This window comes from Cotesia glomerata, linkage group LG4, assembly GCF_020080835.1.
Source record: "Cotesia glomerata isolate CgM1 linkage group LG4, MPM_Cglom_v2.3, whole genome shotgun sequence".
NCBI lineage: Eukaryota > Metazoa > Arthropoda > Insecta > Hymenoptera > Braconidae > Cotesia > Cotesia glomerata.
In genome coordinates, this window is record NC_058161.1 from 9,751,290 (window position 1) to 9,774,109 (window position 22,820).

The 22,820-nt window shown below is 28.9% G+C and overlaps 2 protein-coding genes and 3 long non-coding RNA genes across 11 annotated transcripts in view; 3 read left to right on the forward strand and 2 right to left on the reverse strand.

The window, feature by feature from the left end:
* The window catches only part of LOC123262565 (potassium voltage-gated channel protein eag), a 62,727-nt gene that overhangs the window by 11,394 nt on the left and 28,513 nt on the right, over window positions 1-22,820 (reverse strand). For 2 of the 4 annotated variants that reach the window (XM_044724797.1, XM_044724799.1), the window contains exons 2-10: window positions 10,904-11,004; window positions 10,332-10,464; window positions 9,641-9,652; window positions 6,937-7,202; window positions 6,363-6,662; window positions 5,341-5,594; window positions 4,790-5,055; window positions 4,336-4,621; window positions 3,611-3,974 (exon numbers count right to left, since the gene is read on the reverse strand). In XM_044724797.1, coding sequence (XP_044580732.1) covers window positions 3,611-3,974; window positions 4,336-4,621; window positions 4,790-5,055; window positions 5,341-5,594; window positions 6,363-6,662; window positions 6,937-7,202; window positions 9,641-9,652; window positions 10,332-10,464; window positions 10,904-11,004 — 1,982 coding nt within the window. The remainder of the gene's footprint in view (window positions 1-3,610; window positions 3,975-4,335; window positions 4,622-4,789; window positions 5,056-5,340; window positions 5,595-6,362; window positions 6,663-6,936; window positions 7,203-9,640; window positions 9,653-10,331; window positions 10,465-10,903; window positions 11,005-22,820) is intronic. The other 2 variants (XM_044724798.1, XM_044724800.1) reach the window with 1 other exon arrangement.
* On the forward strand, window positions 459-3,111 carry LOC123262573 (MTOR-associated protein MEAK7). Of its 2 annotated transcripts, none has more exons than XM_044724811.1 (3): window positions 459-559; window positions 681-885; window positions 1,409-3,111. In XM_044724811.1, exon 3 carries the CDS (start codon window positions 1,409-1,411, stop codon window positions 2,738-2,740), a length of 1,332 nt encoding a protein of 443 aa, XP_044580746.1. In that variant the 5' UTR covers window positions 459-559; window positions 681-885; the 3' UTR covers window positions 2,741-3,111. The 2 variants fall into 2 exon arrangements, with proteins under 2 accessions (XP_044580746.1, XP_044580747.1); XM_044724812.1 differs by having other exon boundaries at window positions 510-619.
* LOC123262584 lies at window positions 8,041-9,362 on the forward strand. Its single transcript, XR_006508998.1, has 3 exons — window positions 8,041-8,468; window positions 8,547-8,647; window positions 8,733-9,362. It is a non-coding gene; the product is annotated as an uncharacterized LOC123262584 (long non-coding RNA).
* On the forward strand, window positions 12,108-22,031 carry LOC123262580. Of its 3 annotated transcripts, none has more exons than XR_006508992.1 (5): window positions 12,108-12,348; window positions 20,706-20,794; window positions 21,174-21,358; window positions 21,436-21,664; window positions 21,776-22,030. It is a non-coding gene; the product is annotated as an uncharacterized LOC123262580 (long non-coding RNA). The 3 variants fall into 3 exon arrangements; XR_006508993.1 differs by lacking the exon at window positions 12,108-12,348 and adding an exon at window positions 12,864-12,946 and having other exon boundaries at window positions 21,776-22,031; XR_006508994.1 differs by lacking the exon at window positions 12,108-12,348 and adding an exon at window positions 20,589-20,623 and having other exon boundaries at window positions 21,776-22,031.
* On the reverse strand, window positions 14,235-15,042 carry LOC123262588. The gene is made up of 2 exons (XR_006509002.1): window positions 14,795-15,042; window positions 14,235-14,394 (listed from the first exon to the last, which is right to left on the reverse strand). It is a non-coding gene; the product is annotated as an uncharacterized LOC123262588 (long non-coding RNA).

Below are 22,820 nucleotides of genomic sequence, written 5' to 3' on the forward strand. Positions count from 1 at the left end.
AAAACGTGAAGTTAAAAATTATAAGATAAAATAAAGTTAGAAATCTAGAGCGCGCTCAATAAAGTATTGGAATAAAAAATCGGAATATTTATTTTTATTATAAAATTTAAAATTAATAATAATAATTTACTTCCAACTGAGTTCAGCGTATAAATTTTTAACAGTTTTTATTTAATCTGTAATATTTTTCCCTTTCAACAAGTTTGTTATTTCCAAGAAATTTCATAATAAAAAAAAAGTTTTATGAAACAATTACGTTTCATTTCTTATTTTAATAACATTACGCTACATAATTTTTTAATGATTATAAAAAAATCTAATTAGATAAAAGAAGGAGACTGCAGTCGTATTAAAAAGAGCAAGAAAAAGAAAAACAAGTTAGTTGAGATAATGGTGATAATATATATTGCGAGATCAGCTCAACTTTTTTTTTTCTTTCTTTTAATACTCTGATACTGAAAATGAAAAAAAAAAAGTTGCGCTTGCGCAACTTTTATACGAGTCGATAATAGCAGCTTTGTAGTTGCTCATCATAAGCACAGAGTGGAGCTACTGCTTGGTTAGTCAACTTATTTAACCTCAAAATATATCATATATATATATATATATGTATATAAAGGTATTTTATTGTTATTAATCTTAATTATTTATTTATTGTTGATTATTTGTTCAATTGATAGGTATTCCAATGTGATTTTAAAACGGAATCAATTAAAAGTCCATCGAAAATGAATGACACTTGAAGAAGAAAATACGTCATTAAAGACATGACATATCAAGTTGTTTGGGGGTTCTCTTGATGGAGATAATAACTTTTGATGTATGTATATTGTACATTGTACGTTGCGAGCAGGTTGGATGACGTATTGACTTCCACTACAAAAGGTATTTATTTATAAACTTAATATAATCTTAATAATCTCGTATGATTTCCGATACAGTGATTACAAAAAATAATAATTTATAAATTTATGTTATTTTTATTGCAATTTATTGTTTAAATATTATTACAATAATAATGTAACTGATAAGAATTTTATTTGAGATTAAGTGTTAAATTAATTTTAATACACTCAGATAGTATAAAGAATTTAGATAAAATAAACAAAAATATTCTTCAGTCGCTGTATGAATAAAATATTAAGTTTCGAATCAATGTTACCGATGTCGTTTTTTTAATTAAAGTTAGTTCCAAAGTTGTTGATACAATTGAATTTAAACAAACTTAAAAAAAAAAAAAAAATAATTTCAATAAAAAAGTTTCAAATTATTCGTATTTAAATTTAGTTGAGAAATATTTCTTGAGGCTGTTGTTTAAAAATATTTTTTTTTTTAACCCAGTTAAATATCGATCTAAAAGTGTATTATTATCTGAATAAACATATTTATTTCATTATGTATTTTTTAGATGGGTCATGGATCAAGTCGCTCAGCATCCTCGGCAAATTTATTGTCGTCCGAGGAGTTGACTCTAGTGGAAAATCTTTTCAAGTCCATGTCTCGGAGTTCAGGTTCAATAAAACGGGAGGATATTTTTAAACACTGGTCTATCCACCTGGATGATATTCTACTACAGTTTGTCGTGCGTTTTCTATGCCATGATCCCGGTAAAAAAGTGTCTGCAATAAACGGCGAAAACTTTGGTCGTCTGTACGTGTTTGCGATACGTGGGAGTCCGGAGGAACGTACCAAATTACTATTCGATGGGTTTATAGAGGATGAACAGAAATACGAAATACCAACAGCAACATTTCTCCAGTACGTGCAAGCAACTATCAATTCGTACCTGAGACTACAAAAAAACTGTGGTAATAATCATTATTTAAGTTGGAGTAGTATTGGATGTACTGTTAACACACGAAGGATCGCTGTACGCTCAAAGAGCCTTTGCGAGGATTTAATTAAACATGGTGATAATCTAACAGCAGATACTATTGAATCGTGGTTTAGTGTATGTGGAACCTTCAAAGAGATCCAGTCCCACGTATTTCAGTGTCTTTTTTTGGTATCACAAAAAAAGGGCGATAAAAATACAAGTGGACGTATTAACGACCTAAATCTTTTGCCAATTTGTAAGGGGTTAGAAAATATACCGCATTTCCCAAGTATCCTCGGCCTGGGTGATGTATTATTTTTGAATGTCAGTCTGCCCCATGAACTCCGGAAAGAATGGCGATTTTTGTTTTCTAGTCAGGTACACGGCGAATCCTTTTCAACGATGCTAGGACGGATATCAATGCAAGGTGCAACGATAATTATTATACAAGACACTGACGATCATGTGTTTGGAGCGTTTTCATCAGATAACTGGTCGCTCAGTCCGAATTTTGTCGGGAATTCGTCCTGTTTTTTATTCAAACTTGAACCAGATATACTAACGTTCCCGGCAACCGGTTACAACAATCATTATCAGTATTTAAATCTTCACCAGCAGACAATGCCAAATGGTTTGTTGATTGGTGGTCAGCTCAATTATCCTGGCCTTTGGCTCGAATGTGATTACGGAACAGGGAAATCAAGTATATCATGCACGACATTTCAGAATTATATACAACTCAGTGGTAAAGAAAACTTTACAATAAAACATTTAGAGGTCTGGGGTGTTGGAGCTGTGCCAGAAGCTGAGGTAGCAACTCGGGACACTAGATCCGTCTTGGATCAGGATCCAGCCTCACAAGTTATGCTCGAGTTAGCTGGTCGTAAAATGCATAGCGAGGGTTTGAGGAATAAAAAAGAGTGAACCATTTTTTCATCGTCGGTCTCATTTAATAAACTTTTTTCACGTGGCTCAATGTCTGATTAACACATCGAACATAACTGCTTCGCTTTACTTTCAAATATTATGAGATGTTATTAAATTTTATTTCAGTTTAAACTATACACGCTTAAGTATAAATTACACAATATATCGATATGAAAAATGAAAATAACGAATTCATTGTTTTTCATTACGACTCTTACGAGCACTTGAGAGACCAGAATGGAGTACTATCTCAGAAATTTAATAAACTTGGGATAATTTTTTTCTCATTAAAAAAAAAAAAAAAAAAAAAAAAAACAAACTTGGAGAGATTGTAAAGACTCAAGGGAATACATTATCGAGAGATGAACGAAAAAAAAAACTAAAATAATAATGAAAAATCAAGAAAGAAAAAAAGAAAAAAAGAATTTTATAACCTGGATAAGTAAAACCATAAATTATTCTCTCAGATAGCATTTCATTTATTTACTTCCACTGAATTTGAAGGGTTGAAAGAGCTCGGTCATCTTGAGGGAAAACTACTCTTGCTATTTTCGTTATCTGTTTACCTCCTTTTTATCTTTGACTATCGATAAATCGTACAAAACAAAAAATATAATTATAATAAATCTAAATATATAAAAAAAAAAAGCTAAAACGAAAGACAGAAATATTAACCTACCGATTCTATACGTCCTCGAAAATATAATATATGAATTGTTGTGTCTGTGTAAATTAAAAAAAAAAAAAAAAACTTCTGTGCTATGATAGATGTATAAATATTAAACTAAATTAAATAAAGAAACTATCTCTGATGTTAATTATAAAATTTGTTATTTTATTTTATTAACTAGGAAATAAATAACTTACCCGGTGACGTAGGTTGTAAGTCAGTACGAGATTTCTAGCAAACGAGTTGGCGAACGCTTGGTAAAAATCCAGAACCTCGAGCAATCTGTCACGCTTTATGGTGTGGAGATCGCAGTAGGTAAGTGCGCGTACATTAGCAGCACTTTGTCCAACAGCGGAGTCTTTCCAAAAACTGTCGCCGAATACGTCGCCCTTGCCGAGTATCGCGACGACCTCGTCATCCTGGATGACCTCGAGGCTACCGGTAACAATAAAGCACAGCGAGTCTATGGATTCGCCAGTGTGATACAGTAAATCTCCCGGAGCGCTGTGCGACATTGTAAAATGCATCGCTAGGGCACGCAAACAACCATCTGAGGCCAATCTGCAACACAAAAGATCTCATTGTTTCTCATGATAAACAATAACCTGTATCACAATACCAATTATAGTCTCTATTACTCTCCAAACAAATCATTTTCGAACGATTCTATTTTAAGTATACCAATTATAGCAAGTCTATTATTAATTGCAGTTTACTATTAATTGAAAATAATTATTAGCGAGTAGTCACTGGGCGATTGCCCGAGAGATAATTATTATTTTACTAATTGTCATTTACATAAATGATATTTTGTAGAGACTTATTATTTTAATAATAATAATTATTATTATTGCTATATCAGCGATTGTATTTATTTTAGTAAGAAGATATGTAAAATGAATATTAATATAAAAATAATTACCTAAAAGCTGGATGTTCATTGAAGACTTTACGATTTAAATGAACACAAATATCGGCTTTCATGTCTTTTGGACAATAATTAAGTACTTTATCAGTATCCAGTCCTTTAGTCATAGCCCATGTGCTTACAACGTAGTCCATAACTCGTTCACTAAGAGCTTTCGGTACCTCATGTAGCTTCATGAATTCTCTAACGTTGTTGAGCATGTCGTGGTACTTGGCAGTTGCCGAGGTCATCTGCTGGATTATTGTCGTAACATGTCCAAAGATGGTAGCATATAGAAGAGCTACAACCGTCGAGTTAAGGTATTAGTTTAATGCGAATGAATATCAATGAGCAATAAATTTAAATTCATAATCATAATACAATAAAAACAACTCATAACAATACAGCTAAGCTATACTGTACAAGATTACAAAAGACGTAAGATTAACGTAGTAAAGTAAAATTTTACCGGCAATGATCATCATGCAAATGGTGAAAATTTTTTCGTTGTCCGTTTCAGCTGCGACGTTACCAAAACCAACAGAAGTCATACAAGTCATGGTAAAATAAAGCGCCGTGACGTACATAGTGCGTCTTGATGGTCCAGCAACCAATTCTGGGACTGTGCTCGCGTTAGTCCATAGATAACTGTAAGGTGATTGTGTCACGTTCGCGAGTTTCCACAGCCACGAGTATTGAACGCCTCCATCCGCATCTGACCTTCCTATCGAGTACCTTGAAAGCAATATGATGCACACAATAATCGTGATCAGAATGATATATTATTTGTGACATTTTGTTAAAAGCATTCTTCATTTTATCTAGTGACTATAAAGCTAGCTCTATCAAAGTTCACGGCACATTTATAATATTAAAAAGTATATAAACAGCAATAATGTAATCATAAGAATAATGTTTTTTAAAATAACAATAACAAAAAATGTATTTATTCTAGAATAATAATTATAATGCGCTCGTGACTTGAAATACCCGCTGAAGAATCACCTTAATATGACATACCAGATACAGGCAAGCCAGTGTGCAACCAACATGTAGAAGCACAGCAATAAAATCAGCATAGCTGCTCCGTACTCTAAGTAACGATCCAGTTTACGCACGACTCGTCCCAATCGCAGCAATCGCACGACTTTCAGAGCCGAAAAAAGACTTCCTATTCCGTCTTCGTCGTGGTCGAAGGCATTGAAGACGTCGTAGGGCAGACAACTTAGTAGATCTATTATGAACCATGACTTCAAATAATTCATTCTTATTACCTGTAAGTATTAAATATCACATTTAATAATAGTTAATAGTTAATAGTTGTTCATTGTTGGATGTAATTGAAAAGTTTTGAAAATTCAAAAATACACGCTAAAATCGTTCAAATTATGATGAAACTAAAATGTTTACTTTAGAAATATATAGTGAGCACTTAAAAGCTACCCTAGTTGTTTCTTAATTGTTCCGTAAATCATTAAAGTGACGCTCCATCAGATGGACTTTGAAAAATCAACTTTTACAGTTTGAACTTTGGTAATTTGACGCTTTAAGTGTTCGAATAAATGAAAAAATTTTTTTTGTGCAATAAGTGAATGAATGAATTGTAATTCTTTTTGACTTTTTATTTATTTTAATTTATGAATGCCCATCTGTTTCTTGATAACCGCAAGTTTCAATTCTAAGATAATATATTACCAACAAAATGAAATAATGTCTGTTATATATTTTAGATTTATATTATTTTAGTGGCTCAAATAAACAAATATCTTTCAAAAAGGACAAAATACTGATTTTTGTTGAATAATATTTTATACTGTTATTTCATACAACTGACATCTTATAATTTTTTTTTTCGTTACAGAGGCATTCTTCAATGGATATGAATAAACAAGATTTCAAGACCTTGAAATAGTAATAATAGAGGTGGACATTTAAGTCTTGTAAAAGAAAATATTTGAGAAAATATAATAACAGTATAATTACTACCTTTATAATTTTTTTTTATTATGCGATCATGAAACCAAAGAAATAAGTATAATTACTTTAGGATCGGAAACGACTTCGCCACCGGCGCCGACGAAAGTCGTATGGAAGTTGAGCACAATGTCAATGAAGAATATAACGTCAACTATGCTGTCAACTACAAGCAACGAAACATCTTCACTGGTTTTGTTCTTGAAGGCCACATTATACGGCACCATAATTGCTGTATAGAATGTCAGACAAAGGATTATCCAGTCCCAAATCGCTTTGAATGCACAGTAATGAAGTAAAATGTGCGGAGGAGTTTTTGGCGCTTCTTGACGATATTGTGGCATCACATCTGAATTTAATGACATCATCTGCAATACAATTTGCAACATATATATATATATATATTTTACATCATATGATGATATGACACTTTCAATTTAAGTAGTTTTAATCTAAAGAACAGAGGTCAATGGTGAGCCAGTAAATCAATTGCAACATTTCTCGTTAATTAAATGTTTCCGGCTCACTCTCGTGAAATAATTATTAAAAGTTATCATCAAAGATTCAGATCTTAATTAACTCGAGAAATATATATTATACAAATGTATATAATATATAAATTTAATTGAAACAAAAACTTACATGACCAAGATGAGATTGTTTTGTAGTCATGGGCAAAGTATCTTTGACAACCGGTATATGAGAGCTGAATTGTGAGACCAGGACAGACCTCGATCTCGTGACAGATCTCGCGAGTTTGGCAAACTTTGATAGCCCGCCTTTGTTGTCGTCCGTCTCGATCGGTTGCTTTAGCGCCGTTATATCCCGGAATGTCAAGAGAAACAGCACCACCAAATCTCGCTCGTTCTTTATCGGTGCTATTTGTAACAGCAGCCATAGTGGAGTCTCTGTGGACATTTTAATTAATAATCAAAGCTTATTAATTGGTAAACTTTATCAAATTAAACTAGATAAAAGTTTTGCTACATAATTCACAATAGATTTTTAATAATTAGAAACAAATCTCTGAGAAAACTATCTATGCACAGATCATTATATTTCAAATCTACAACTCTTTTTTATTTACATTGTTGTCAGCGTTGACAGAAACGTTTGTTTCATTTTTATCTCTGGTTATAAACGAGTTATAAATTTCAAAGGTAGTGATTGATGAGTATTTTAGACTTGAATTTTTTTTTCTTTTTTTTTGAGAGGGTTGTATCCAATGGAGTTACTGATAAGTTTTTTACATTTTCGTATTAAAATTTTATTGTATTACATTGAGTTCTATGTTATCTCCTCAACCTTTTACTTTTCATTTTAATTTTTAGATTTACAACTCGGTTATAGATGAAGACAAAGTTTCTTCAACGCATAAATAATATTAAAAATGGAAGAAATTAAAGAAAAAAAAGTTTTTGATCTGACAAAAAATGACATAGAAAGATCTAACTAGTTAATTATAGTTAATGATGGATATTTTCTCACCTATTCCTGGATTATATAGCTCTGTATGTTTCTTTAATTTTTGATTAGTGATGAAAGACTATTTTATAAATTGTTAAGTTCATCTCTAGTGACTACGATAATAAATTATTTGGAGAGCATTAAAATGGGCGATGCTTTAGGTAATGTGGCTCATGTTCTCACACAAAAGCTCCAGTATATAAGTATATATATATATATATATATATATATATATATATATATATATATATATATATATATATATATATATATATATATACGTATGACTACATATATAAATATACAGGTAAATAATTTCCGTGCGCTGTCGAGCTCGGTTTTATTAACTCTAGTTTACAAACGGCATTGGTATGGAAGGTAATTACTTTGATAAAATCAACAACGACCTATTACTCAACTAAATGTTTATAATTATGTAGTTATTGATTGGTTCCGTTGAGTAACAAGTTTAAATATTATTTTAAGTAATTAAAGAGTTAAAAAAGAGTTATATTTTCATGCATTATTATAATTATCAATGTTAAATTAATATAGATCTAAATAATTTAATTAATTTATAAAAATAACTTTACTTTTTCTAAGTACAATAATTGTCAAGGAAAAAAGTCAACTAATTGCAGACGAGAAATAATATAAAACTTTTTCGAGGTTAAGAAAAGAAAAGTGAAGATACGTAAATATAAAAAGTATGTATAAAAAATTTCTAGCTAAGAAAAGTAGTCTTCTTTTCACAATTCATTACTTTTTCTATTTCGGACAACTAGTTTGCAGCTGATAACTAATGTTGTCGATTAATTATTGAAGAGCTTTAAAATCTTAGTTCTTATGTAAACAGACAATATTTATTATACGGATACATATACAGGTTTGTATCTAGTTTATGCGCTTACGTTGTAAGTGAATCTATATGTACATTTTAGATTGCATATATGTATGTTACATGTTTACAGGTATGTGTATGTATACATGGAGGGACATTCTGAAACCCGGAGTTTGCAATTAATCCAGAACGAGTCGTTACACTAAGTTATGAGATGAAAATTTAAAAAACAGTCCTCCAAGATAACAGAAAATAAGAGTTAAGAGTAAGAATATACGAAGGTGGCATACAAATCCAACACGTTTGAATCTTTCATTTGCTCTTTGCTTCCACCATCACAGAGTGTTGATTTAATTCAATGAGTTCCCGTCATAAGTCACGAGTCTACTTTACCTGTTTCGCATTACTCAAATATTTAACTTCTACGGATAAAACAAAAAAAATAAATCTCTTATTAAAAAATGTTGAAAATTTTTTAAGATTATCATTATAATTTTCTTAAGAAGTAAAACTTTTATTTAAGCTTAACACTTAATACTTATTTTTCCGAGTACGAAGCCTTCTGGGACTCACGTAAATTTTCTATGAATATTCAGCGAATCGTTAAGTGTACATATAATCTTCGATACTTAATCGAACTTGTTACAGAGTCAAGTATACTACCAGCGAATAAATTACTGGGTATTAATTACAAGGATTTAATAAAGATATACATAGTAGTGAAAGGAATAATAATTAAGAAGAAATTCGTAGAATAAAAATAATAGATATTTAAAGATTAAAATTTATATTAACAATAATAAGAAAGTAATAAGTGATAATTAATTAGCAAATAATTATAGCAACATACAAAATTTAATAGAAAAAACTTCCTGATCATGATCACTTAATTTTTTTGAGTAGAGCGAGGACCTCAGAAATATAAAACGGCCACTTACGGTGCATGATTGAAATAGACGCAGATTTTAAATTGGACGAGCGAGCAAAAGAGATATCTACATCGATAATCATTGAGAGAGTACCTGCATTTAGACATACCTCGGGGGTTACCTTTAAAACACAGAGAATTACATGCTTGATTATTTAAGCCCGTATTTTAGAGTTTTTATTGTTTAATCTTGGATTTTATACATTATTACCACTCAGCACACACCCCGTGTGCACACAAAAGGTTATTATTATTATTATTGTTATTATTATTATTATTATTATATTTAATTAACTGACTTGCTGGTTTATTAACAAACCCATTAAAGTAAAAAACTAAGGATTAATTAAAAAATCTTAATTTGCATTGAGAGATTATGATAAATGAATGGAAAGAATTTTTTAAGTAAATTTTATTTCGCCTTTATGACTTTTTTATTGAGTTAAAAATAAAAGAAAAAGAAGAACTAAAATATTGAGGTGATGGACGTTTTTGTTGGTATAAAATTTTTTTATAAATTTGAAAAACTCAAGACTAAACTACAAGAACTTGCGGTTAGATAACGATTACTAGAAAAAGAATAAAATAAAAGGAAAAAGAGCACATCTGCTTCCACACTTTTTTATTTTTCGGCGTGAGTATTTTCATTCTTTTTGCTCAGTTTTCTATCCTAGTAATTCTTTCCTTTAAAATGTCGCAGTACCACCTTATAGACAAAGTTATTTTCGAAACGTGCGACATATCTAACGAAATGGGAGAGGTCGTGGCAATGTAAAGAAAAGACGGCAATCTACAACTTACTGTTCTTCTTGTAGAGCAGGATCTCAAATTGATCGTGGATCTGACCTTCTAAACACTCCTCGATCCTTGCTATTGTTTCTTTATCCGTTAGGTCACCGTACATGAATCCGCAGCGACATGACTTTTGCATCACCTAAAAATCACCCACAATTTTATTACTTTTACATAACAATTACTTAATAATTTTATTTCAAATTTGCATTTTTCAGTAATATAAAAATTAAAAAAAATATTTTATTACTATTATTAATAATAACTAATTTTACTGTAACATATATTTACTAAAATGATTCGTATATCTGAATCCATTGCACGCCAATCATTTTTTTATAACTCGATAGTCTAGCAATTATTGAACCCGAATAATTAAAAAAATACTAGTGATCAATACCAATTTTCATCGCGGAAAATCTAAAAAAAATTCCGACGCTTAAGTATAATTGAGAAAGAATAGTTAGATTGCAACAATAGATAATTAGAAAATTTAAATATTCTATTAAACTATCTATCACTGATGGAGATAAATCGTATTAATATTAATTTTATTATAAAAGTTTATGAATAATACTGACCTCAGCACGATTAAATCCAGATATTTTGCAAAAGCTCTCGTTGCAATAAACGATAGGAAAGTCGACGATTTGAGCATTGGCTAACAGGAAGCTGCTATCGGCTGCAAATATCATAAAATTACTGTTAAAATTATGTATAAAAAAACAGTAAAAATATGTGATGTATTGGAATGGTATTTGCCATTTTTTAGGCGTATTTCAGTTTAAATAAATACTAGATAAATAATATATTTACAAATATACAAAAGCGTTATGTAAGCGTAATACTTTTTATTATTCCTGTCTGATATGAAAATACAAATTTTATGTCTAAAACAGATTTTATTTATTTAAATTTAAATTTTAGATCCTGGCGATAGGCAGAAGCATGAGATAATGCGGATGGCTGGGGTTCCAATTCTAGTACTATTCAAATTTAAATTTTAAGGTGAAAAATTGTCAGTATAGATTACCTTTTAAAAATATTTAAAAATGAAATTTGTATACTGTTAACAAAGTTTCAAAGTTTAATAATTTACATTTATATTCAACGGAAGTGGCAAACTTGTAAATGGAAAGTAAAAACATGAAGCAACGTTGAATTTATGTAATAAAATCTCTGTCAATTCAACAAAACAAAACAAGAAATTATTAAAAAAAAAAAAAAGTAGTCTACGTTTTTAAATTCAATCTAATTAAATTCTTGATAAAATTTTGACCTATGATTAATCTTTTTCTTTGTTATACAGATCGAGTTATGTAAAATAAACTAGACATCAATTATCTGCAGAGAAAATCCTGATCTTAAAATGTACATAACTGTTGAAATCCCGTTGGATTATCGTCATAGCAATGGAAAGCAGCATGGCAGTGGTTGTGTACAGTACAATCAGCATGATTCACTAGTCAGTATAATTGAACCCTCGCACGATTTGGAGACACAGACTAATCCACGTTAGAATCGATGGAAATTAATTAGTACACAAGTGCGAAATGCATCAGAGAATCAAAGGATGGGAGTGTGCGCTACGATCTAACGTATTCACAATTATCGCCTAAGTATATGTATAGATCTACTATATTGTGCAGGCACATTATATGCACCTACCGGATCAATCAAGTTATCGGTACACCTATATGCTAAACTTGCTATATCTCTATCTGCCTATCTATTGGAAAATGTTTCAAAGCTATTGATAATTGACAATGTCTTGTCACGCTTATTTGAATCGATAATTAGTAAGAGTAGCTCGTCACGTTCTCATCGTTGTCATACATCGTGAATACATATATATTTACATACTTGTTTTAATAATCACTTTAGTCTACTATTGTACTCAAGATCCTCAATATCAAGAACTTTTTAAGTTGATGAACTTTAAAGTGTTTTAGTCTATGTTTTACTTCTTCAAAATAAAATCTATTCTTAAAACTAGATAATCATCACATGTTCTTTTTATTTTCAGGTAAGACTTAGATAATAATTATTTTATTTTCTATTCGCTTAAAAATTTTAAATTTGAAAAAAAGAAAGTTAATTTGAGAAGAATATTTCATCGAATAAGTGATTTAAATAGTAATTTAAATGGTCTTGTTCTTGTTTCTTTCGAGACCAAATTTTTATTTAAATTCTGACAACTACAAAAAATGTAATAAAAATTAACTTTTAAGTTGAAATTTTTTTCATCCAACAAAAAATATATAAAAGCTCTAAGGAAATAAAGGACAATTTTTTTTAAGTTCAAATTTCGGTGAGACGCTCAAGGAATGGTAATTGTTTTTCGCAGACCTCGGGAATTCAATGAAAACTCTTCATTCGGATAGAATGAAACCTCCAAGAATTCACCGTTGGCTTTCAGTTATTTTTTAGACGTATTTACAATAACAGTTTTTATGTTTGAAAAACTTGTATTGTTGAAAATATTATTGTACTTAAAGAATTTTAAAGATAAAAAGAAAAAAAAAACTTGAAAGTTGAAGAAAAATTCACAGAAAATCAACACTGAAATGACACTAAAAATTCAATCAATGATAATGATGATGATGAAGAAATACAGCACAAAGGTATTCAATTTTTTACTGATAAACTGAAATGTACACAGTAAAAAATTTTTCGTCATTGTGTAGAGTGTTAAAATTTGTGTGTTGAATATTACACTCTAAAGTGTAGAATTTAACATTCTCATGTGTTGATTTAATGATTTAACACACTAGAATGTTAAATTCTACACACTACACGCTGCGCACATTTGCCCATATGACTCTAATCAAGAGTATTAAACTGATAGTTTCCCTGTTGAAAACATCCAATACAGTCCCATACAGAACAATAGAATCTGTAATAGCTTATATGTAATCTATCTGGAGTAAAAAATTTTCAGATAGATTGAGATTTGGAATCTATTGGAATCTATATGTAAGTCCATCATAGCGGAGTTTCTTTATTGGAATTAATCGGATTATAATGTTATTTGTATTTGTATGGATCTTATCTGCACCTTACACTTAGGTTTGTATCTGTTCTTTTCGTAAGTCTATATGGACATAAAAACCTATGTGGATTTCCGAATGCGAAACAGAAAATTTTTTTAATGATTTTTAATGACAATTCCTCAATCGGAAAAAATTATGTATTCTACATGTAATAGCCACTCTGAAAATATCAGAATTTTTAAGTAATTCCATATAAACTGGAAATAAATAATTTATCTGCCAACACCAATAACACGACATTTTGGTCTATGTTATTTTATGAGCAGTTACGAACATAATCAAATAATGTATCCACTGGAATACCTTAGGAATTGCAGCGACAAAAACACATCAAAAAACAACATTTTTATTGGATATTCCAGCTCCATACTAAGTTATTTTAAAGATTTTTATTTGTAAGTAACTATTGGAAAATACTTTAAAATTTAATAGATTCAAGCAGAATATCCATAGTGAAATTCTACAGCAGAAGTTAGTTTTTATTGGAGAATCCAGTTTTAAAATAGAAATAATTTTGATGTTTTTATTTATAAATTACGTTTAAGAGTGCCTCAGAATTATGTAATATTGATGATTATCCATATTTAATTTTTATCCCGTCTCATGAAATTCATGAGGATATCCATAGGTGTAGATGTGGGCTTTTATAGGAATATTCAACTTTATAATTGAAATAATTCAATGTATTTATGTCTGTAAATAATTATTAAAATTACCTCAAACCTCTATGAAATATAATGGACTATACAAATTGGATTTTTATGTCAGGTCTAATGTTATGTAAATGGATATACCCAGGCTTAGCTATTATATGTGCCTCTATACAAATATCCAGTCTTACATCAAGATTCCTTTTATATATTTTTATTTGCAAATTACAATCAAGAGTGTTTAACAAATATGTGATACTAAGTGGACTATCCAGATTGGATTTTTATTTCAAGACTAATGTTCTATATCTGAATAAATTACTCTGGCGCGCTGGCTGTCAATCGTTTTGAGAAATTTTTCTTCAGTTTCTGAAAAATAAGTCAATGACAAAAATTGATTGAAAACTATTTCTTGCTTAGACTTTTTTTTAAGAAACAAAAAACGATTTCAATAAACATTTGATAATTTACATTTAGATACTGTAGTATCTAACGATGAAATTAAGTTAGCCGACATCTAAAATTTTTATATTTTTTTTTATTGAAAAAATTATTACAAAAAAGAAAAAAAAATTTCATTTGTAAAAAACTTGAATAACTTTAAGTGCAATTTTTAAAAAATATTTTTCGGTTCCAATTTAATAAGTGAAAAAAAAAAATAAAAATTAAAAACGTTGGCTAACTTTAGTATTGTTATCTAGTGAGTAAATTGCAAGTAAACGCTCGAGAAGAAAAAAGAAAAAGTCATATGTGTAAAAAATATATTTACCCGCCAAAACGAAGGCACTGCAGCCACGTGGTAGTGAGGAAGGGGGTTACTCTATTCACGATCTGGCTTAGCCTGGAGTCCAGAGTCCAGGCCCTGGACTGTTAGTCAGTTGTTCTCTAAGAGTTGTGCGTATAAGAGCTTTTGTAAGAAGTCAGTGATTGTGTGTCAAATTTTGTTTCAAAAAATAAATTCCGTGGTAACAGCAGAAGGAGACGTAAAAAAATTTTATTTGTCAGAACGACGTAAAGAAAACTGTAAGTACAATTATAATTATAATATAAAATCCCACTATCTTTGTTGACAAGATCAAAATTAATTTCATAAATCCATTGTGTTTGCGTAAATGTCCTTGTGAAAGAAAATTACTAATTTCTTTTATTGAAAAACTGAAATCTACTTTTATCTTGGTGTTTTTCAAATCAAAATTTCTTAATTTTTTAGCAAAATATTTCCAACAATCGATATTGAAACCTTAGAAGATTATGGGATTCTAAAGTATTTTGCATGGAGTGCCAATTACAACATTAGAATCCGATAGGTTACAATAAAAACTTTCATTGTGTTACTGCACTGAAAAAAAAAAATTCTTGACTGGAGAGTAAATTTTCTTGGCTCAAGAAAATATTGAGGAAAGTTGAAAATTTCTTGAATGAAGTCAAAGTTTCTTTGGCCAAGAAAATTTTCTTGAGTCAAGAAAATTTTTTCTTGCTCCAAAATAATTTTCGTTTTCCTTAAAATTTTCTTGGCGCAAGAAATTCGTTTTTTGTGTGTGGCGTGTGGATATTAATTAATTGTTAACAAAGCTTAAATAATATTATTGTACTGGGGCTGGCTGTAAAAAGTTGATAGAATTTTTTTTTATATATTGTCTTATATTGAAAAATTCATTTATTCAACTTTAATTAATTTTTATGAAATTGGTTTTTATTTTCGTTTGTGTCTTTAATAACTAAAAATAAATGTTTTTTCTCCTCAAGAATCGAAAAATTCCTATTTTTACACTCTTAAATTGTACACTATTTTTTTAAGAATATGTCTGATTATTAATATAAAAACCCTTTGTAGTTCATGAACGTGATTGAAAGATATTCTGTATGGAGCGCCAATTACAACATTAGAATCCATTAGGTTCCAATAAAAAATTTTTCTTTTTTTACTGACTCATGATAATTAATAATTAAAACTTCCTAAATTAAATTTTACTCAGACTGTCTATAATTAATAGATCAAAATTTTTCGAAACACCAATTATCTATTTATGAAATTTATGGAAAATTCTTTATTTAAGTTTATCGTTCAAAATTTTTTATCTTTTTTGTTAGAAATAAACATCCATGAGATTTGTAAAGAGCTTGTCACAGGGTTTTTATTCCCTGTGTGCGTCCCTCCCTGCGCCTAAATTTGGCAACAGATCCACACTCGGTGTGTCTCTGAATTTATTATTTTATATTGATTTATGAATTTATTTATTGAATTTAATATTATTAGTATTATTTATATTTGAAATTTCTAATATTATGGTTATTAATTTAAGAATTAATTTTATCTTTATTTCAGACATTTATAATGAATTATTTTTAATTTATTATTATTATTATTATTTGTGTGCATTGCCGTAAATCATTGGCATATAGTACCTAATTTTACTATGAGTGATAAATCATAGCCTTTACTCGCACGGGTGAGGCCCTACAATATCGATCGCGAGCAAAGAGGTCATTGAATTAGGAAAATGGCTAGAGAGGCCCTTGTTGTCGAACACGAGGCCTCGAACGGTTTACGGTGACAAAATTGAGCAGACACGCGGTGGCCCGCTTGGTGTGAGGTAGGCACGCGGGACCTCCGCTATTGTAAGGAGTGTGGATTTGGTGCCTTGGTTTGAGTTTCCTTTTTGGTGAGTACTCACAAGTTGAGATCAATTAATATCCGCACACCGCTGTCTCCTGGCTTAAATAAGTTATTCTTTTACTGTCCAATTAAAATCACTATCGATTGATCGGGTCGATCCCGTAGCGAGTAAGGGTTATCATAAGGGAATATTTATACCTGTCCCGAAAGCCGCGTGTTGGGTCCTCGATACGGCCAGCAATTTTTATAATTATTATTGTCAAATTAGGTTTATTATTTTGCGTCATTGACAATTATTATTTAGTTAAATTTTGGGGAAAAGTATTGTTACAAGCTTAAATTTGAAGTCAAACAACTTATCAACTGTTATTAGTTTAATTTTTTTCTGTACTTTTTTTTTGGGATCACAATTAATATTTCTTTATGTATACCGAAATTGTTTTATCTTGAAACATTTTAGTTTGTTGCTCCTTAAAACTTGTACCATCGCAAAAGTAAATTTTTTTTTCTCTGCGATAACGTTAGTATCTTGCTTCAATAATTGTGTATTTAGGTGAAAGTAAATTAACTTGTCACCGGAATATTTAACCCTTTGCTCTACAATAGCATAGATGTAAAATAAAATGAGAGTTGCGATTTTTTATTAATTATAACTGAACAAGACCATGTAAAACAGTTAGATGTTGATGAAGTAATAACGTTTTAATCAACAATTGTTTTAAAATTAGACGTAGTTTATACAGTAGAATTAAATTCGTAAATTTGTTATGGAATTCTAAGATCTTTTGTACGGAATGCCACTTATAACATTAGAATCCATTAGGTTTCAATAAAAAATATTTGTTTTATTACTGGCGAATGATAATTAACAAAATTTAAAAAATATAATTAAATTTAGACTTCCTAAAACCTGTAGATATAAATTTTTTTATAGCAAGAATATCTATTTATTAGTTCGTTATTAACAATAATTAACTTTAATTATTTATTTTATTTGCGTTAGTGTCCCAATAAATTTGAATTCGTAAATTTTATTTTGAGAAAATAAGAACAGCTTACTTGTTGGCGCTGCTAATTTTATTGTTTTTTTTTTTTGCATAAAATATTTTCAATAATCGTTTGTATGGAACCTTAACAGATTATGGAATCGTAAGATATTCTGTATGGAGTACCAACTACTATATTATAATATATAAGCTTTTATTAAAAAATTTACACTTTGTTTTTGGTGTATGATAATTAACAAAGTTTTAAAAATATTACTATATTGAGAGGCTTTCCTATAAAAAATTCAAAGATACTTCCTAGAAGAATTATTACACATTTATGATTTATGATTAATCAATAATAATCTATTATCAACATCACGTTTTATTTTCGTAAATGACCTAGTAGTTTTAAATCCGTTACTCTACCATTCAAACATACCCTGGCTGCATTTTTGCGCTAAAGAATGTGATCCTAATTTTCTATAGTATTTTTTCAATAAACTGCTATTAGAAAACTGAAGTAGTTCTGGGATTGGAAAGTATTTTATTTGATGTATCGATTATAATATCAGAGTCCATTAGGTTTCATTATAAAATTATTATTCCGTAGCTAGCGTAATTAACAATGCTTTAATAAAATTATAATATTTAAAAAATTAACATGTATGCATGATTTCATGTAGGCAAAAACAATCAATTTTTATAGTCCGGTTGTATTTACGTATATGTCTAAAATAATAATAATTTGTAATTTTTTACTATGAAAATGAAAAATTTTGACTTTTTTGCGTGATTAAAATTTATACTTTCTTTCTGCTAAAATGTTCCTAACAATTTAAGTGAAAACCCTTACTGATTACAGGATTAAAAGGTATTCTATTCTTTTGAAAATTCTGTAAATGAATATTGATATAGCACGACTCACAATGCGTAACATCAGAGATTGTGCTCTACGTTTCAAAATTTTTTTGCCTTTGTCTCACAACTATTTTAATAATTATACTTTCGGGATTTTTCCAAATTAAAATAATTAAAACATTTTATGAATAATTTAATAGAGATTACTTCTGTCACCTCAAAATATTTAAAGTTAAAATAATTAAAAACATAATCAAACAACTATTTATGAAAATTTTCTTTTTATCTGTTTTCCTATGCTTGTTTTTTACAAAGATATTAGCATTATGAGTCGTGCATTTTTGGATTTATTAAACTTTTCGTATAAATTCTTTTTCAATTGACATAAATTAGATTAATTTTTATATTATAGTTTTTATTGAACATTCGGTTTAGCCCAAATAGTAATCAAATTTGTTTAATGTAATTCTCATTGCTGGTTGAGTTATCTTTTTGAAAAATTTTTATAGATGAGAAAAAAAAAATAACTATAATGATTGAATACTTTCACAAAATATTAAGAAATAATTTCAGAAATCTTTTATTTTTATCGTTTCAAAATTTTTATTCCTTGCCAGAAATAAACTTGCATGAACTTTAAAAAAAAAAATCAGCTGTTGTATGTTTAATTTTTCTCTAATTTTTTTTTTTTGGGATTGCAATAACATTTTTTTTCTTCTATCGATTTTTGAGCGGAGAAAATTTATCTTCTGCCAAAATTTGTCTTCTGCCAAAATGTAAATTATCAGATATCTATTGATTATTTTTTGTTTCTTTAAAGAAAACTCTAAAGAAGAAATAGTTTTTAATCAGTTTTTGTCCCTGTCTTGTTTTTCAGAAACTGAAGAAAAACTTCAACAGACTATAGATAGTCAGCGTACCAAATTTCCTCCAGTTTCGAAACTAGTTTCTGGCACTGAAGAAAGTGATGTGGATATGATCAAAAATAACCGTGAAAAAAAAACGGAAAGTGGCGATAATTCTATCCAATCTGTCCTTCAAGAGAAATTAGCCTTAAAAGAAAAAGAATTTATCCATTTCTTATATAGCTCTGAAGTCCTTTCAATAGTTATTTGCAGATAAAAATATATAGAATTATCTGTATTACTGTATGGAATGTTCTTGTAGAGGCTCACAGCTACACCTGGATGTATCCAAATATGTAACATTAAACCTGAAATAAAAATTTGGTATGGATAGTCTATTCGATCTCATATAGCTTTAAGGAAGTTCTAATTGTTATTTACAGATAAAAATACATTAAAATACTCTTATTTTTATATCGGATATTCATATACAGGCCTATAGCTACATCTGAGTATATCAAGATACATAACATTGGACTTGAAATAAAAGTCCAATCTGAATAAACCATTTGATACCATTTAGTTATAAGACATTCTTAATTGTATTTTACAAATGAAAATACATAAAAGTGATTGTAATATAATACTGGTTTTTCATATAGAGGTCCACAACTACACCTAGGTATAATTTCTTATGTAGCTCTGATGTCCTTTTGATAGTTATTTGCAGATAAAAATAAATAGAATCATCTGTATTACTGTATGGAATATTCCTGTAAAGGCCCACAACTTCACCTAGGTATATCCAGTCGTATAACTATAGACTTGGCATAAAAATCCACTCGGAATAGTCCGATTGATATAAGTAGACGTAAGATACTCTTAAAGTTAATTTACCGATAAAAACATATTAAACTAAAGTTATCATAAAACTGGACACCACCAGAAAACACTTTTTATCATTACGCTATGTTATTGGATTTTCTAATAGAACTCACTTGCTCTAGTACATCTTGGTAAATCCAGATAGAAATTCTCTAGGCATACAAATTCCATTAAAATCCAGATAGAAATTCTTGAGACATATAAATTCCATGAAACTTTCCGTTTTTTTGCTTTGAAAATTTGTATAGATCTGTATATGGATTTGCAGCGACAAAAGCACATTAAACCCTAATAAAGTTATTTTTTATTGGAATCTATGGGATTATTTCAACAGGGTTATTATTCACAAAAAAATTAAATTTATGAAATCAATAAAAACTTTTTTAAGTATTTAAACTTAAGAGGTAGGCGCAAAAAAAATTTTTAAATACAAAATAATAAAAAATAATGTAGAAATATTTTTTTTTCTTTTTTTTTTTTAAATAGTGTCATATTCGACCTCGAAGTTTGTGATTAACGGGGCTGAGGTTAAGGCTACTTTTTCCCCAGAAAGAAACAACACTTTATTGGCCTCTGTAAGTAGTAAAGTCGATTAAAACAGTTTTCTGTTATATCGGACATTCTTTTCCGAGTTTAGCAATCAAGTTGCTGTCATTTATGAGCTTCTTTAAAGTAGAAACGACTATTTATGTGCATGTACTGCACATTGAACAAAAATTTTGGCTAGAAATTTTCTTTCGTTGTCGAAAAGAGAAAAACTATTTGTTTGAAATGATACTTAGCACGCAACATTACCGTGTTTTAGAAAAATTTTTAAATCCTATAAATTATTTAATTTTTATGGAAAAATTTTTGTTTTTAAAAGCCAAAAGGATCTTATATTTGAAAATTTTTATTAATAAAAAAATAAAATTTTTCCTAAGTAATTATTAAAATCCTTTTTCTTGATTTCAGGCACTACTGCTGGAGAAAAGGACATTATATATTGTTATTGATTACCCACGTGTGTATAAAATGTATCATGTCAGCAAAAGAGAGAATGGATAACTTAAACTTTGATTGTGACAGTTAACTCGGGTAAAGTTACCGTAAACGAGATAGAGAAAACTAAACTCGATGTCACTTAGGTACTCCTCGGGGTAAGACAACTTTCAATGGTTTTCAAGCTCACTGGTGAATAAAATGTATACTTAAATATATATATTTATTTTTATAGATGTATATATGCAAGCGGAGAGAAGAGAAAGGTCAATCGAGTTGGCACTTCTTACTATCTCGACTTTTCTGTATATCCAATTGACACAATCAAACAGACATCGCTCGGTGATTTCATACAATTTATATTGTTACCCGAATGTAAATAATGCAACTGGGTTGAATGTTTCTACTGCAACATTATATTGAGCTTAACATTTTATTTTTATGCATACACACAAATAAATAAAGTATTCATATTTTTATCTATTTTATTTTCACATAAGTTATTTTTATCGTTCAGTTATTGTTGTTTATTTATCGTTTGTTTAGTATCGGGTTGTTATTGTTATTTTTTAAAGGTGGATGTTGGATATATATTTGTGGACAGTCAAGAGGAGAATTATAGGGCTTAAGTAAACGAGTTGTGCATTGAAATCACGTTCAACAGCATGCATATTTATTTTGCGACGAACCTCAAATCCAAGGCCTCGTAGACTTCGCAAAAAGTCATGTGTGCTGTTTTCACACATGTGGGAGTAGAAAATGTCAACCGTTATATTTTTTCGATTTATTAAGTCTGTTTTTATATAAAATATTCATAAGCTAGTTTAATTAAATTTTTTCGTAATATTTATCTGTTTGCTAAAGCAAAAAAATTTATTTAAAGGACAAATTTTAATATCCGCGTATTTTTTATATTTTTATTTTATTTATGAAAAGATTTAAGTGATTGGATCGAAAGTATTAATAAAATGAACTGCAATTTATACTTCTCAACTATAAATGAAGGTGTAATCTTCTTAAAGTATTTGAATATATTTAAAGAAAAAGTAAGTCGTTGTGTAATATAAATTTTAACTAGTTTAAATATTTAGTTTTATTTTAAAAATACGTTTGAAATTATAAATAATTTTGTTGGTGAAGTAGTAACGACCAGAAAGTGTTTTCTAATAACTTAACATATCGTTAAAGCGACTGACTTTAAACAAAGTAAAACTTTATGTTGAGTACAAGTTTTCAAATGAAGGTCTCGTTACTTGTTTTTTTTTTTTATTTATTTCATCGATAAAGAAAGCAAATGACTCATGTTAAATTAACAGGCACGGATTTTATACAAATACATTTATATTAAAAAAGTTTTATCCGGTAAGTAGTTTCATAAATGCATTTCTGTTCTTGGAATTGATTAAAAAATATATAATTACTATTTTTTATTATTTTTGGCACTTTAAGTTTAAATTATCAAGTATAAGAGATAAAATATCACATTTTTTGGGCTAATCATTAGTTAAGTACATTTAATGTTAAAAATTTAAACAAAAAATTGTAACTTCTATTATAAATTAAAATGTAAGTGAACATCTTTAATACTTAAGATCATAATAATCACAGTATAATTCAATT